Raw genomic sequence first — 16,353 nt, 5'->3', positions numbered from 1 at the left:
TAGGTTACTAGGAATTGAAAAGAGCAATTCTAAATAACCACAGGAGATTTCTTCCAGAGTAAATAGAGAAAGAAATGAGCTTGGAAAGATGTGTAAGGATATGGATATGATGAACTTAGGGAAATGGTGCAAGATGATCTTGTCACAGAAACCATAGGATTGGGTCAAGCTCAACATCTGCTGTGACAGTCAGATATACATTTAACTGCAGTTAGCTGTATAACAGTTAACATTTAGTCTCCCTACCTAAGAAAGGGTATATTTGCCATTGAGAGTGCAGTGGAGGTTCATTAGGTTGATACTAGGGATGGCAGGATTGACCTATGAGGAGAGATTGGTTCAACTGGACCAGTATTCACTACATTTATAAGTTTAAGAGGGGACTAGTTTGAAACTAGTATGACATTAGCATATTATAAACTTCTAACAGGGATGCAGAGAGTTGATGCAGGAAGGATATTTACCCTGCTTGGGGAGTCTAGAACAAGTATAAGACTACAGGATAACCATTTAAGATTGAGGTGAGGAAAATTTTGTGCATTGAAAAGGATAGTGAACCTGTAGAATTCACAATCATAGAGAGCTGTAGCTGCCAAGTAATTGAATATATTCAAGAAAAAGATTTTTTTTTCGATTTTAAAAACATCAAGGAATATGAGATGAAAGTGGGAATACAGCATTGAGTTTAAAAATTTAGGCATGAATGGTGTAGCAGGCTTGAGGGCCCGAATGACCTGCCCCAGCTCCTATTTTTAATGTTTGTGTAACCAAAGGAAGCAAATCCACAATAAGCAGATGACTAATTTTTTGGCACCTTCATTTATGACCTGTATTTCCTTGTCATCAAAATTAATTTCTATTTGAGTTTATGTCATTCAATGATATCTCACTTGAATTGTTAACAGGTAATTATTTATCTCAATTATTTCCTTGTTTAATAGTTTTATATCAGCACTATTTAATGTTAGGGGAAAGTGAGGATTGCAGATGCTGGAGATCAGAGACAAAAAGTGTGGCACTGGAAAAGCACAGCAGCTCAGGAAGGAGGAGACTTGATGTTTCGGGCATAAGGCCTTCACCAGGAATGTCATGTTCAGGAATGCCACTATTTAACTGTTGAGTTCAGGTTCTGGTCAATGTTAACACTCAGGATTTCAATAGTGCAGAATTCAGTGATGAAAATACCATGGAATGTCAAGGAAAGATGGTCCAATTCTCTCTGTATGGAGATGGCTATTGCTTGGCATTTGCGTGGTGTGAATGTTACTTGTCACCTTCCTGATGAAGGACTTTTGCCTGAAACATCAACTCTCCTGCTCCTCAGATACTGCCTGACCTGCTGTGCTTTTCCAGAGCCACACTTTTTGACTATTTATTATTATTAGACAATGACAACAGCTGAAAAAAATAGCTGTTTTATTCATTGTTATAGATGACTCTAGTCGCCACGATGTTTTCTAAAAAAAAGTAAACCAGAAAATGTTGTTTATCTGTGCCTGAATTATTAAGTATTGATTAAAGAAGAAATATGTCACTGCAAATTCACTGAGGCAGTTTACCAGTGGATTGTAACCTGCCCTCTGCTGGGACCAGGAAAGTTGACATCTTTTATAATGTAAAAGTGACTACAGTACCAGACTTCTAATGGAACTAAGAAGTGCAGATGCTGGAGATATAAAAGAAACAAGAGAGAGAAATTGCTGGAGAAACTCAGCAAGTTTGGCAGCATCTACGAAGAGGAAAACAGAGTTAATGTGTCAAGTCCGGCCCCCACAATGTTGTCAGGAAAGGAATTCCAGGAATTTTCGCCCAGTAACATTGAAGCATTTTCAAGCCAGGTTAGTTACTGACTTGGAGGTGTTCTTGAAGGTGGTGGTGTTCCCATGTATCTCTTCCCTTGTCCTTCTGGAAGAAAGTGCAATGGATTTGGAAGAAATGTTGAAGGATTCATGATGAACTTCTGCAGTGCATCTTGTAGCTTGGTACACACTGCTGTGACTGAGCTTCAGTATGGAAGGAATAAATGTTAATGGATGTGGAGCCAACCAGGCGGGCTGCTTTGACCTGAATGGTGTCTAGCTTCGAGTGTTATTACAGCTGACCCCATCCAGGCAAGTGGAGAATAATCCATCGCACTCCTGAATTATGTGTTGTAGACAGTGGACAGGTTTTGAAGAGTCAGGAGGTGAGCTACTCATTGCAGGAATCCTAGCCTCTTGACCTGCTCTTGTACCTACTGTAATTATTTAACTGTTGAGTTCAGTTTTTGGTCAATGTTAACCCCCAGGATGTTGACAGTGCAGAATTCAGTGTTGAAAATGCCATGAAGTGTCAAGGAAAGAGGGTTAGATTCTCTCTCTCTGTGTATTTAAATCAGGCCTCCCTCACGATAGCGACTTATGCTTCCATTTGTTTCAGGTTTTTGGGGGGGCAGAGGAGTCGGTGCTCCATATCGCAGGGACTAAATCTAATACGAAAGACCATTTTGGCAGAAAGAATTGTTTTTAAATTATGTAATGGTGAGAGATTGCAGAGGTCTACAATGCTGAGGGATGTCCTATTGCATGCATTGCAAAAAAGTGAACATGCAGGTACATCATCACCACTTTTTCAAGGGTGACTAGAAATTACTAATAAATGCTGGCCCAGCCAATGATGTCCACATTACATGAATGAATGAAGCAAGTGATTAGGAGAGCTAATTGAATGGTATTATTTATTGCAAGGAGAATTGAACCCAAAAGTACGGAGCTAATGTTTCAATGATACAGGACATTGGTGAGATTGCATGTGGAATACAGTGCACAGTATTGATCACTTTATTTAAGGAAGGATATAAATACACTAGAGGCAGTTTAGAAAAGGTTTAATAGACTAAGATTAGATTGTTTTGTGAGGAAAGGCTGGACAAGTAAGATTGTATCTACTGGTATTTACAAAAGTAAAAAAGGTGTCTTGATTGCAATATAAGATTCTGAGGGGTCTCGACAGGGAGGACGTGGAAAAGATGTTTCCTGTGGTTGGAGAATCTAGAGCCAGGAGTCATTGTTCAGAAATAATGGGTCATCCATTTAAGACAAAGCTAAGGAGATTTTTTTTTCCTCTCTCAGAGGAATATTAGTCTTTGCAACAGTCATCCTGAAAAGATATTGGGAATAGAATCCTTGAATTTTTCTCACAGCACAGTTAGATTCTTAAAATAAGCAAAGATGTAAAAGGTTACAGGGTTAGGTAGGAATATGGATTTGAGGTTAAATGAGATCAACTATGGTCTTATTAAATAGCAGAGCATGCCTAATGGGCTGAGTGCCCAGTTCTGCTCATAATTTGTCTGTTCATATGTTCAATGTTTTACACGTCCATACAACACATGGTGGTTGCAGAATGGGTTGATGGAGTCATGGCCAAAGGTGGACAAATATCAGTGAAAGTCAAGCAGGTTAGCTTCAAGTTTATTAGCATTATGCTGAAGGAACGTTTGATATATCAAAAAACCAGAGTTCCTTCTTCCCTTCGCTCTCCTTCAGATTTCAACGAGTTCTCTAGTGGCAATGTGTGAAACTTAACACTATTAATTTTCCAGACCATGCCTTACGTAAGAAGCTCTGGGGTAACTTCTGTAAAGTAGAACCACTGAATTCAATAACCTCCAAAAGGTTGTTGCTGAACATGGTTACAAATTACAAGATCACTACCTCACAGTTCTTAGACTGCTCTTATCTACATGCACATTATAACAATGTCACTACCCTCCTAAAATTAGATAGCTGGAAAAGATCCCATTGCACTACTTCAAAGAATTGCAGATCAGTGTCCTGGACAATTTGCTCAACAAAATGCAAACCATGATAATTAAGCATCATTCAAGGTATTAATTAGATTGCATAAATTATCAATTAAGAAAACTCAGATTATAATGTAATTCTGATTAGACAGGCGGTCTATAAGACTTGACAAAGTGAAGAAAAGATATTGCTCATTGAGAAGTTTAATGCCGACTTACCACAACAGAAGCCACCTCTAACTGCATACTCTTTAAAGCACATAGAATAGTTTTACCATACATAGATTGCATCTCTTCAGAGTGTAATTAGTAAACTGGATTAGTTATTCAGAAATATGTCCCATCAAACACAAACTAGAAATACTGGATGTGTTCCATCAAAGACAAACTAGAAACTCTGCTATGCCAACATATCTCTAGTATCTGGGTAAAAACACCTTATTGCAATAAATCATTAATAATTACAATGGCAAATTCTCAGAGGAAACAAAAATCATTACTTGGTTCAACCGACTTTAATTCTCAGGTTCAGCCACTTCAGTTTTGTCGAAGTTCCAGATTCCTCACCTGGGATCAGAACATAAAAATCATCAAAAAATAGGACATTTTTTTTCCCTGAGAATTCTTACCCTTTACAGAATATGCCTGAAATCAATGGAATATTAATTTTGCATGTTCTATAATATGGAATTGATCTGATGACTAGATTATTAACCAAGGCCTGAAGATCAATATCCTGTATGTAATTCAGGTAAACTTTCCTCCGTCCTCCTTCTCAACCTATCAATAGTTTTTGATATGAAGAACCATCCTACCCAGGTCTTCCCATCATTTCCTAACTCAATGGGATTGCCTTCACCAGCTTCCATTCTCATCTATCCAAAAGCAGTAAGCATCTCAGCTATAATGTCTTGATAGGTCGGACACTTGGAGCATTCCCAGGTCCAGTTAACCTTGCTGAGCAACAGGAATACCAGCAGTGGCTAGCAAATGAGTGCCAACTAACTGGCCACATGAGGCCAAACTGGGAACTTTGCTGGGATCCTAATGGCAGTTGTTAGAGGTGCCAGCAGGATTTTAATTTGGGCTGTCCTACTGGCCAACTACAGGTCATTCTGTTATAATGTGCGTTTCATTAACACGAATTAACTCTAATGCAATTGATGAATTGTGGACATTTTGGATAACGTGAACCTTCTACTAGTGATCTTGTGAAGTTTGATTTTCTACAGCAGGTTTCCATAGTACAACTTTCTATAGCACGGGGTTATAGCTGTCATGTTATAGCCAAATGGCCTGTGCAGGTAAACAGCCCAGGATCACCAGCTAGGATAAGGGCCTGCTTTTTGTGTTAACCTCGGAAAATCTTTAAAGGTGTTCACATCCCATCCATTGTCTTTGGTCTCACTGTAACATCTGTTAACCAAGTTACCAATCCTGTCCCTCTACCTGACTAAAGGTTTGTGGCTGAACTGCTTGGTTCACAACATTGGTGTTAAATTTAATCCCCAAGATGAACTTCAGAAACTCAGTAAAACTGCTTACTTGCACTTCCATAACATTGTTCAACCCGCTCCACCTCAGTTCATCCTGCTACTACAACCCAAATTCATACCATTATTACCTGTAGGCTTGACTATAGCAATTAACTCCTGTCTGGTCTTCCAAATGCTACACTGTTAAAACTTGAGCTCATTCAAATTTCCATTGGTAGGCCTGCGTCCTACCAATTCCTTTCTAAAGCTCCCCCACCTTTCTCCCTTCCTCTTTAAACTAGGTTTTGGTCATCCGCAAGTGTTTTTCTTCAAACCCAGAGTTTCCTTTGTAATGCTCCTATAAAGCAACTTAAAATGTTTTATCCAGGGATAGCGAGGCCAGAAGCTGAGAGATCTGAAAGGATAAGGTTGCAAGCCTAGTCGCCGTAGTGGAGGATGTTCCCTGTCAGTGAAACTGTAAACAGAACAAGAAGAAAAATGCTGCAGTGATATCAACACACTGGGAGACTCGGGTTGGTCAGGCCCATGGGTAGCAAGATTCCACTACCAGCCTCAATCCATCGTAACCTTTTCAGCTCCAGACGATGTCCCACTCTTGGAATCTTCCTTAAATGTACTTCACTAGGTCTTTCATAGCTGACTCTATTTTCTTCTGGTGAACAAAGAACAATACAGCACAGGAACAGGCCCTTCAGCCCTCCAAGTCTGCACCACATGTTTTGATCTTCCATGCTAAAACGGTCTTCACTTACAGGATCCGTATCCCTCCAATCCCTTCCTATTCATGTAACCATCCGGACGTTTCTTGAATGCTGCTATTAGCAGCACATTCCAGGAACTCATAGAATCACAGAATCCCTACAGTTTGGAAGCAGGCCCTTTGGCCCAACAAGTCCATACTGACTCTCTGAACAGTAACCCACCCAGTAACCCATTCCCCTACCCTATTACTCTATATTTACCTCTGATTAATGCACCTAACCTGCACACCCAAACCTTATGGACAATTTAGCTTGGCCAATTCACCTAACCTGCACATCTTTTGACTATGGGAGGAAACCCATGCAGACACGGGGAGAATGTGCAAACTCCACACAGTCACCCAAGGCTGGAATTGAAACAGGGTCCCTGGTGCTGTGAAGCAGCAGTGTTAACCACTGAGCCACTGAAGCACACTCACCACCCTGCCTCACACATCTCTTAAAACCACCCCCTCATACCTTGAACCTGTGTCCCCTAGTAATTGACCTCTCCACCTGGGGAAAAAGCCTCATACTTTCCACTCTATCAACCATTCACTATCCAGTGAAAACAAACCCAGTCTATCCAATCTTTCTTCAGAGCTAAAATCCCCCATACCAGGCAATATCCTGGTATACCTTTTCTGTACCCTCTCCAAAGCATCCGCATCTGGTGGTGTGGTGATCAGAACCGTGTGCAATATTCCAAGTGTAGCCTAACTAAAGTTCTATAAAGCTGCAGCATAACTTTTCTATCCTTGTACTCAATACCCCTTCCAATGAAGGCAAGCATGCCATAGGCCTTTTTAACTAGCTTATCTACCTGCGTTGTAACCTTCAGTGATCTGTGGAGCAGCACACCCAGATCCCTTTGCATATCAATACTCCTAAGGGTTCTGCCACACTCTGCATAATTTCCACCTGTCCTTGACCTTCCGAAATTCATCACCTCACATTTGTCTGAATTAAACTCCATTTGCGCATCCTCCAACTTATATATATCCTGCTGTATCCTCTGACAACCCACTTCACTATCTGCAACTCCACCAAACCTTGTATCATTCCAAAATTTACTAATGATGCCAGCTTCGCTTTTTTCCAATTATTTACATAGATCACAAACAGCAGAGGTCCCAGCACTGATCCCTGTGGAACAGGGCCTCCATTGTGAAAAGCATCCTTCCATCACTACCCTCTGTCTCCTGTGATTAAGCCAGCTCTGTATCCATCTTTCCAGCTCACCCCAAAACCATGTGCCTTCACTTTCTGTATCAGAGTTGAACAGTGTAATGGTTAAAAGTAGATGGAGAGGGTGAAGCAAATATGTGGGAAGGAAGATGGATAGGTAGGACAGGTCAAGAGGGCAGTGCTAAGTTGGAGGGTTAGATCTGGGGTGAAGTGGGGGAGGGGAGATTTGGAAACTGCCATTATCATTGACTTCACTAGTTTCCAAATCTTGGCACCACCTTCTTGACCTGTCTCACCTGTCCATCTTCCTTCCCATCTACCTACTTTATGCTCTCCATCGATCTATCACAATCACCTCCCACCTGCATCCACCTATTGCCTCCCACCCCCCCCAGCTCCATCCCCACCCTCCTATTTATCTTTCAGCCCCCTTCTCCCCACATTCCTGATAGAGTGCTTATTCCTGAAACATCAACTCTCTTGCTTCTCGGATGCTGCATGACCTGCTGTGCTTTTCCAGCGCCACACCTTTCGACTCTGACTCCAGCATCTGCAGTCCTCAATTTCACCTTTTGTACCAGTCTGCCACGAGAGACCTTGACAAAGGCTTTATTGAAGTCCATGTAGACAACATCAACTGATTTTCCCTCAAATCATCTTCGTCACCTCCTCAAAAAAACTTGATCAAGTTAGCGATCTCCCACTGAAAATCATGCTGCTTATCGCTAATCAGTCTTGTTTCTCAATGCATATAAATCTTGTCCCTGAGAACCTTTTCCAATAATTTCCCTACCACTGACATGAGACTCAGATCTGTAATTTCCAGAATTAGCCCTGCTACTTTTAAATACTTGGAGAAAATTGGCTATTCTCCAATCTTTGTATCCTCTTTGGTCTCAGGAGAGGTCCCAAAGATGTCTGTCAATGTTCCAGCAATTTGATCTCTTACCTCCCTCAATGTTCAGGGATAGGTCCCATCAGGTCCCAGGGACTTGTCTGCATTCTTAAAACGGACAATACCTCTTCTTTTTTAATAGCAACTTGGCTTAAAAACTCAACACGCCCTTCCCTGAGATCATCTCGAGCAATTCCTTCTCTTTGGTGACCAGCGACACAAAGTATTCATTGCTCTTCTAATTCCTCGTTTAAGTTCTTTCCTGCATTCCTTATATACTTCAAGGGCTTTGTCAGTTCCCATTCTCCTTGACATTACATATGTTACCTTTTTCTTTATGACCAAGATCATAACATACCTGATGGCATGATGGTACAGTGGCTAGCACTGCTGCCTCAAAGTACTAGGGACTGGGGGCTTTATTGTAGCCTTGGGCGACTGTCTGCAGGGTTTGTGCATGTTCCCTGCATCTGTGTGGATTTCCTCCTGTGCTCTATTTTCCTTTCACAGTCCGAAGATGTGCAGATTAGGTGTTGGCCATGCTAAACTGCCCATAGTGTCTAGGGATAAGCAGAGTAGGTGGATTAGCCATGGGAAATGCAGGGCTGCAGGGTAGGAGTTGAGTCTAGGTGGGATGATCTTTGGAGGGTGGATGTGGACTCAATGAGCTGAATGGCCTGCTTCCATACTGAAGGGATTCTATGATGCTTCCAACTCAATTTGTACTCCCACCAGTTTGGTAGGTGAATATTCAGGAACTGAAGAATGTGCCTTGTCAGCATCCATTACCTCTCCATCAAGCCCCTCTGACCAATCTGATGCAGAACTTCTTTATTGGGGAGGCTGTCATTCTGTGTAATACCTAAGATCTTACACAGGTAGCTGTGGTGAAAGATGTTCAATTTACACCCTTGCACTTGTCTCACTGACAGATTACAATTGACACTATGGAGATGTAGAGTCACAGCTTCATGGGCATGCAGCTGATCTTAAATATGCAAACTGTATGCAGCTCAAGGAAGAGCAATGCGGCCTAGTTAATCCTTACAAACTGATGTCTATATATCTGACCTTCAGTCTTGTTTTAAGTGGCTGACATCCTCGAGGTGGTTTCCCAATGGTGATAGGAGGCCATTGTTACCATCCGTTACTATTTGTTCATAGTATGTTGATATCACAAGGCGACCAGCATTTATTGCACACTATCCCTAATTGGCAGAGAGATTATACTTATGGTCACTTATGACTTTTAGACTGGAACTACAGATAGCACTTCCTGATGCTATCATACACCCTTGCACAAATTTACTCAGCTTCAAGTAACCTCTAAAGTGCTTTATCGCAATAATTCTGGTCCGCGACTAATATTTAGCTTCTCACTCTAAGGAACTCAATTCACTACATATCCTTCCCTTCGCAGGAACTTGGGTCATCTCTAATAAGAGGCTATCTAACCATTACCCCATGATATTCAATAGAATTACCATTGCTGAATCTCCCACTATCAACATCCTGAGAAGCTATCATTGACTAGAAACTGAACTAGAATTTCATCATAAATGCAGTGTCTTCAAGAGCAGATCAGAGATTAGGTATCCTACAGCAAATACGATATTTCGTGTGACTCCCCAAAGTCTTTCCAACATCTATAAGACACAATTAGAAGTGCGATGGAACACTTCACTTGCTTGGATGGGTACAGCTTCAATAACACTCAAGCAGCCCACTTGACAGACACCACATCCACAAACATTCACTTCTTCCACCACTGGCATTCAGTAGCAACAACGTGTATTATCCACAAGATGTGTTGCAGAAATTTACCATGACTCCTTGGACAGCAGCTTCCAAATGCAAAACCACTACCATCTAGGGCAAGGGTAGTAAATACATCGAAACATCGCTATTTGCAAATTCCTCTCCAAACTATTCATCATTGCGACTTGGAAATATATTGTCATTCCTTCAGTGCTGCTGGGTCAAGATGCTGAAACTTCCGCCTTAACAGGACTTTGGGTGCATCAGTGGTTCAGCAATGTAGCTCATCATCCCTATCTCAAAGGCTCTGGTTCAGCCAGAGTCACATTCCACAAATAAAATAAAGAAATTCTGGCACATCCACAATACCATAAAAATCTACTTTTCAATTTGAATCAGCGTCTTCAGTGGTTAGCCTGAACCTCTGAATTACTAGTCCAACGACATTTCCACCACCTCTCCCAAACTGATCTAATGACCTAAATTTTTCATCTTTTTGGACTTGTCGAAAATTTTCACAGTGGCCTATGGTTGATACATCTGCAACTTTTATTGTTTCGCTCATAATATGCTAAACTTTGGAAGAAGTTAACAATTTCTTCATTGCTTCAAAACAATTTCTTTGATCAACATTCCATAACCATTGTTGGCAGGGTTGCAATAACTGTTTCCATGGTTTGTTAACCTATCAGTGATTAAGTACGAATTGCCCTACTTGGTTAACCATTCTGTAATGTTTGTATATTAGTGAAATTTCTCTGACCATCTTGATTTTCTGACAATTGACCATAACCCCTGTGGCCGCCATAATGCAAATTTGACCACAGGGTTTGCAAATTCACACTTTTCCATTAACATTACAACTGTATCCTGTAATATTTTCAGAATGTTTGTAGTCCTCCAATCATGTAACTTCTTCAAAAGATGAATTAGAGTATTACCCATTATAGCATAGCAGAGGTAATTGCCTAGTAGTATTTCCGAGAGTATTAACTGAGAACCAAGCAATGTTCTGGGAATACAAAGTTGAATCCAGCCATGACAGATAGCGGAATTTTAAAAATCAATAAAAGTCTGGAAATGTCAGTTGGAAAATCAAAAATATTCTTTAGGGAAGGAAGCGGTTATCCTTAACCGCTCTGGACAATATGACTCCTGACCCACTGCAATGTGGTCGACTTTAAACTGCCATCTGAGCAACTGGGGACAGATAATAAATGCTTGCCTAGTCAGCAATGCCACCATCCTATGAATGAATTTTTAAAAATTACATCCTTCCCTTGGAGTAAGTTCTATATTGTTCCTTGAAATAGTTTGTGCCATTTCAAAGGAGCAATAATGACAGAAGCAAGGTACTTGGTACCTGGAAAAATGCATTACCGGCATTTAGTTTTGTCAATATTGTAATCTTTGCCAAATTAGCTAGACTATCAGCAACTGATGACATTGTGAAATTCATCCATACTGCTTTGTTGACTTGGGTCAGGTCCATATAGATCCTAACATCCTCATTTACTTTAGGACCTGCGAACACAGATGAGCAAAATTATTTGGTACTGTGTTTATTGAAATTACCCGTGTTGAAGATTGGTTTTACATTTGACTGCAAGATATAATATGATACTCTCTCAAATTACCAGTCCTGAGCATAATTTAGAAAACTCTTCTCCAAATTCCAAACATTACATTTTCCTCAGCCACTTCATCTACCTTTAGATCAGCTTTAATCTTGAGCAGGTTTTCCTGCTTAGAAAATTCTAAAGTCTGTAAAATATGTAAGATTTATTATTTGATTTTAAAATTTTAATCCTTGCCATGATCTGATCTTTTTGCTTTCAGAATTGTGCCCCAGGCCTCACAGCTTGTTTGGAGAAGGCTTTAACTATTCTAACTTGCTTAACATATAGCAACATTTTTCCCACTTCATCAAAGCACTTCAAAATAATGTCTGGTGCACATTTATTAGTTTTGGCAAACTCTTCCTTCAGTGCACTTCTTGCTTTTGCAACTTATAATAATCTAAAATAATTGTTAGATCACCAAGCAGACAATTTCTAGCTAATAAAGTTGTTAATAAAGGAATCAAAGGATTCCCTTCTTCTTTACCTCCACTTATTAAAATTTAGTTCCTCCATTTATGAGATTCTTACAGACAGTAGAACATGCATTGCAGGTAGTTGCAAAAAAACTCTCATCAGAAACTGACTTGTCATCCAACATTGTCTGGTCAACACATCATTCGTGATGGTTTTGATTGCAAAGAGTGGAGAGCTGACCTGATCACACTGTCCTTTATGTATAACTCCGAGGCTTAGTACATGGCAAAATGTATCCTCCAATTGTTCCACTTTGGAGTATTGGAGATTGGCTTTGGAAGGTGTAGTGACAATTCCTCACTCCTGTGGAACCCTGGAATGATGCCTGCTTGAAGCTTTGTTGCTGTTTTCATTTTCCAATATTGGACAATTCTAATCAACAGTTCCTGTTGGCTGCTCCCTGGTGAATTTAGAACATTTTCTTTCTTCCATTGAAGTACATCATTGACTTGCTATCTTGTAGCCTTGTGTTTAATATTTACTGCATTTAGTTTCCACATGCTGCCACTATCTTTCACCATCCGGTTGAAGTGACTGTCTTCCTATCTGGGGGAAAAAGAAAACTAAGTTTTTTTAAAATAAAAAATGCTATTGCTGTGGGTAAGTCACTACAAGCCATCTTTAATTCAGCTACTTATTAAGAAATCTCCCAATAAAGTACTGAAACAATGAGTTAAATAGCACATAGCTAACAAAATAAAATCCCTCGAGTAAGCAAGTTAAGCCTCACCACTCACCTGAGCTATTACTGGATTAATGGTGGAATTTAGTTACGATTCCAACCAACAGTATCTGTCTCTTATGTGCAGGTTTTGATCCTTGTGTGGTGCTGCTCTCAAGTTCTGCTGAAAGAGAGCAATCTGGTGTTGGATTTTTATTTTTTTTTTCCATCCTTGTCTGTGATGCCAGATTATTGATGATTCTTTAACTTCTTTAATCCAATGTATTGGTTACTCTTCTGAAACCACCAAGTTGGCAGTTGGCAGCTTGTCTGATCAGTATCAGCTTCCCTGTTCCATGTTACATTTGGCATTGACTGTTGTTTGAAGGCACAGCTTTCCTGCAAGTTAACTACTTAAATCCTTTTGCAGGCAATCAATTGTCCTTGTGGCATAAGGCAGCCATTTATCAGATGTCAAAACTGTTTTATGTAGCTTTTGACTCACTCTTCCAGACATAGCTAATTAGAGTCATAGAGATGTTCAGCACGTACACAGACCCTTTGGTTCAACCTGTCCATGCCAACCAAATATCCTAAATTCATCTAGTCCCATTTGCCAGCATTTGGCCCATATCCCTCTAAACCCTTCCTATTCATGTACCCATCCAGATGCCTTTTTAAAATGTTGTAATTGTACCAACCTCTACCACTTCCTCTGGCAGCTCATCCCATACACAAACTACCCTGTGTGAAAATGTTGCTCCTTAAGTCCCTTATATGTCTTTCCCCTCTCACCCTAAACCTATGCCCTCTAGTTCTGGACATCCACATCCCAGGGAAATGACTTTGTCTATTCACCCTATCCATACCCCTCATGATTTTATAAACCTTTATAAAATTTTATGAAGGATCCTTAACACTTCAGTGACAGACCAGAATATAACTTTATAACTTCAACAAGGACAAGACATTCCTCACCAACGGCTTATTTGTCCTCTGGTATCAGTGAAGTGTCCTCAATTGGTCCCAGCCATATACATTTTTAAAGTCTAATTAACTAATGAATTATATCTAAATTACTGTTCCCTAACAAACTTCATAAGCCATATGAAAATTTCTTACAAATAGTCAACTGTCTATTTTGGAGAATTGTGCTCATGAATCCCAAATTTTAATGGACATATGAAGTATTTTTGAAAGAGAAAAGTTATTCTTGGTGTACTGACCAACACTTACCTTGCAACAATATCACAACAAAAGATTATTTGGTCACCGTCATGATGATTGTAGTGATTGAGTGCAAATTGGCTGTTATATTTCTTACGTTACAATACATTGAAAATACTTCAACGGTCTAAGTTCTTTGGAAGTTGGGACCATTAAAAATAATGAGAAAAACATATCATGCAATAAGGCAAGGTATCCCACTGTTATATACAGTACAGGCAGTCATATTGATTGAGGAGAAAGTGAGGACTGCAGATGCTGGAGATCAGAGCTGAAAATGTGTTGCTGGAAAAGCGCAGCAGGTCAGGCAGCATCCAAGGAACAGGAGAATCGACGTTTCGGGCATCAGCCCTTTTCAGGAATTCCTGAAGAAGGGCTCATGCCCAAAACGTCGATTCTCCTGTTCCTTGGATGCTGCCTGACCTGCTGCGCTTTTCCAGCAACACATTTTCAGTCATATTGATTGACCAAAATCACAAAGAGCAGCCTTTTTATATATTGTGTTAATTAAGAGTAAACAAGCCTTGTATGGAACAAGAAAATCATGTTTATTTCACCAAAATAAAATGACTTTTTAAGCAATTGTTTTATTACATTAACTGCAGATAAATCACTCACTGCAACATAAAAACTAATCTACAAAAAAAAAGTTACATTAGTTATGTACATTTATGCTCAAAATACTAATATTGTACAGCAGTCAATTACATGGTTTTGAAGTGGTCTTCTGCACAGAGGACTGTGTGGAAATTCAACAATACATACCAGATATCACATATTAGGTGGTAACATCGTAAGAGGAAAACCAATCTCAATAAAGGTATCAAGACACACAAATCCTCACTATGTACAGAGCAACCCATTTATTACAGATAATTTGAAAGTATCCATTTGCTGGATATTTTCAAAATCACAAAGTGTAATGCAATGTTGAGTGATAACTAGTCACCATGTTCTTTGGTTCATAAAAGCTGCACTGCAGTTTGCTAGTAACATTACCCCAACAACCGGTTTCCTTTGTAATTTCAAGATACATGCTTTCAAAATGTTTTTGTTATAAATAAAATCTAAGAGCATTTAAAAATTTTAAGACATCCTTCATAAAAAAAGATTTTCAACAGCAGCAAAACAAAGAGACTGCTGCTACAGACAGCAGAGTTTAAAGACAAGACTTAAAATAAATACAGCCAAGGACTTTGACACATTTTCAAGATGCCATGCTTATCTAAGGCTGCATGGCATTCCTGGAAACGAGTTATTATTGTTTTCACTAAGAAACATTCCAGCTAGAATTGGTGACACAGTAGTTTGGATTTGGTGCTTATAGTCCATGCCATAAACAGGAAAATAAAAACAAAAAGCACCGAGTTCCATATGCTTGTTTTGGTAATCTTCATTTTTAATGGTAAGAAGAGATTAACTCTGCATTACTGCCAATAATTTTTGCCGCATTCAGATGAGAAAGAAGTCCTATTGTGCTATTCCAATGCAAGTAAACAAAGAACTTTAACGGCCTGGACAGGTTGAAATACTGATCCAATAGGAAAAAAATAAACTTTAGTTTCCCTTTTGAGCACAAGATGGCACTTTCATTGCAATGAAGTATTTCATATACATTCATTTGCATTTAAAGCACATATCAGACACTATTACAAAAAAAATTATATTTCTTTCCATACGAAGATGGAATTCCAATATAATTCTAACCACAAAATATGCAATGTGCTTTTTATATTGCATACTTCAAAACATTTGCTTACTTAAAATGTGCATATACTGACCAGCATCAGCTCTCATTATTGTGGTACACTTACTTGAATAATTTTACAATAGATTCCCATTTCAAATGGGTACTTGCAAATTTTAATTTCTATTTTCCATAGAATAGCAAGGCAAATAAAGATGTCAAATACAAATGCACAGAAAGGAATGAACAGACACAGCATGGTAAAATAATGGCAACTGTTCTCAATAATAATGCTTTTCAAAGTTATTGAAAATAATTCACATCACCTGTAAAATAATCTGTTGGAGTATACTAGGAGTTCAGAGTACATTTTGAAGCTTGGGATTTTGTGAATGCTTGCCACATAGCTCTATTATCTTCACTGCTTGGCTGACACAGTTGTCAGAAAGGCCTCAACTGGGCTATGGTGGGGGTAGAAATAAAGTGTAATGTACATAATTGATAGTTCTTTATTGTTGAAATTCTCAGAGCTGGATATTTTTCTCAGAACCCTTAATCGCCAGAGTGACTGATTTAATTTTTCTCACTTTGTGGTAACTTGTATTTTCATTTCTTAAATGGAGTCAACTTGGTAAAGCTGTGCCAGAAGGGGGAAGCTTTACGTTTGGGCTCGGCCAATACGAACACTTGTTGCTGAGGAAGGCTGGTAGGCACAGTTATATGTCGCTGGTGGATTGGATGCAGAGATTGATGTGGAGGAGGAGCAGAAAATCCACTATAATTCACCCCTACAACAGTAAATTTAGAGAATTGTTATTGAG

At 39.4% G+C, this 16,353-nt stretch overlaps 1 protein-coding gene across 12 annotated transcripts in view; it reads right to left on the bottom strand.

Moving 5' to 3' along the window:
- Positions 1 to 14,427: 14,427 nt before the first annotated feature.
- Positions 14,428 to 16,353, bottom strand: part of LOC140481336 (spermatogenesis-associated protein 13-like) — a 237,817-nt gene continuing 235,891 nt past the window's right edge. For 10 of the 12 annotated variants that reach the window (XM_072577339.1, XM_072577347.1, XM_072577346.1 and 7 more), the window contains one exon: positions 14,429 to 16,320. In XM_072577339.1, the coding sequence (XP_072433440.1) occupies positions 16,139 to 16,320 (182 nt within the window). In that variant the 3' untranslated portion in view covers positions 14,429 to 16,138. Of the gene's footprint in view, positions 16,321 to 16,353 lie in introns of all 12 variants that reach the window. The other 2 variants (XM_072577338.1, XM_072577342.1) reach the window with 1 other exon arrangement.

The sequence above is a fragment of the Chiloscyllium punctatum genome, chromosome 9 (genome assembly GCF_047496795.1).
Source record: "Chiloscyllium punctatum isolate Juve2018m chromosome 9, sChiPun1.3, whole genome shotgun sequence".
Classification (NCBI taxonomy): domain Eukaryota; kingdom Metazoa; phylum Chordata; class Chondrichthyes; order Orectolobiformes; family Hemiscylliidae; genus Chiloscyllium; species Chiloscyllium punctatum.
This window is presented reverse-complemented; position numbering and strand designations above follow the sequence as displayed.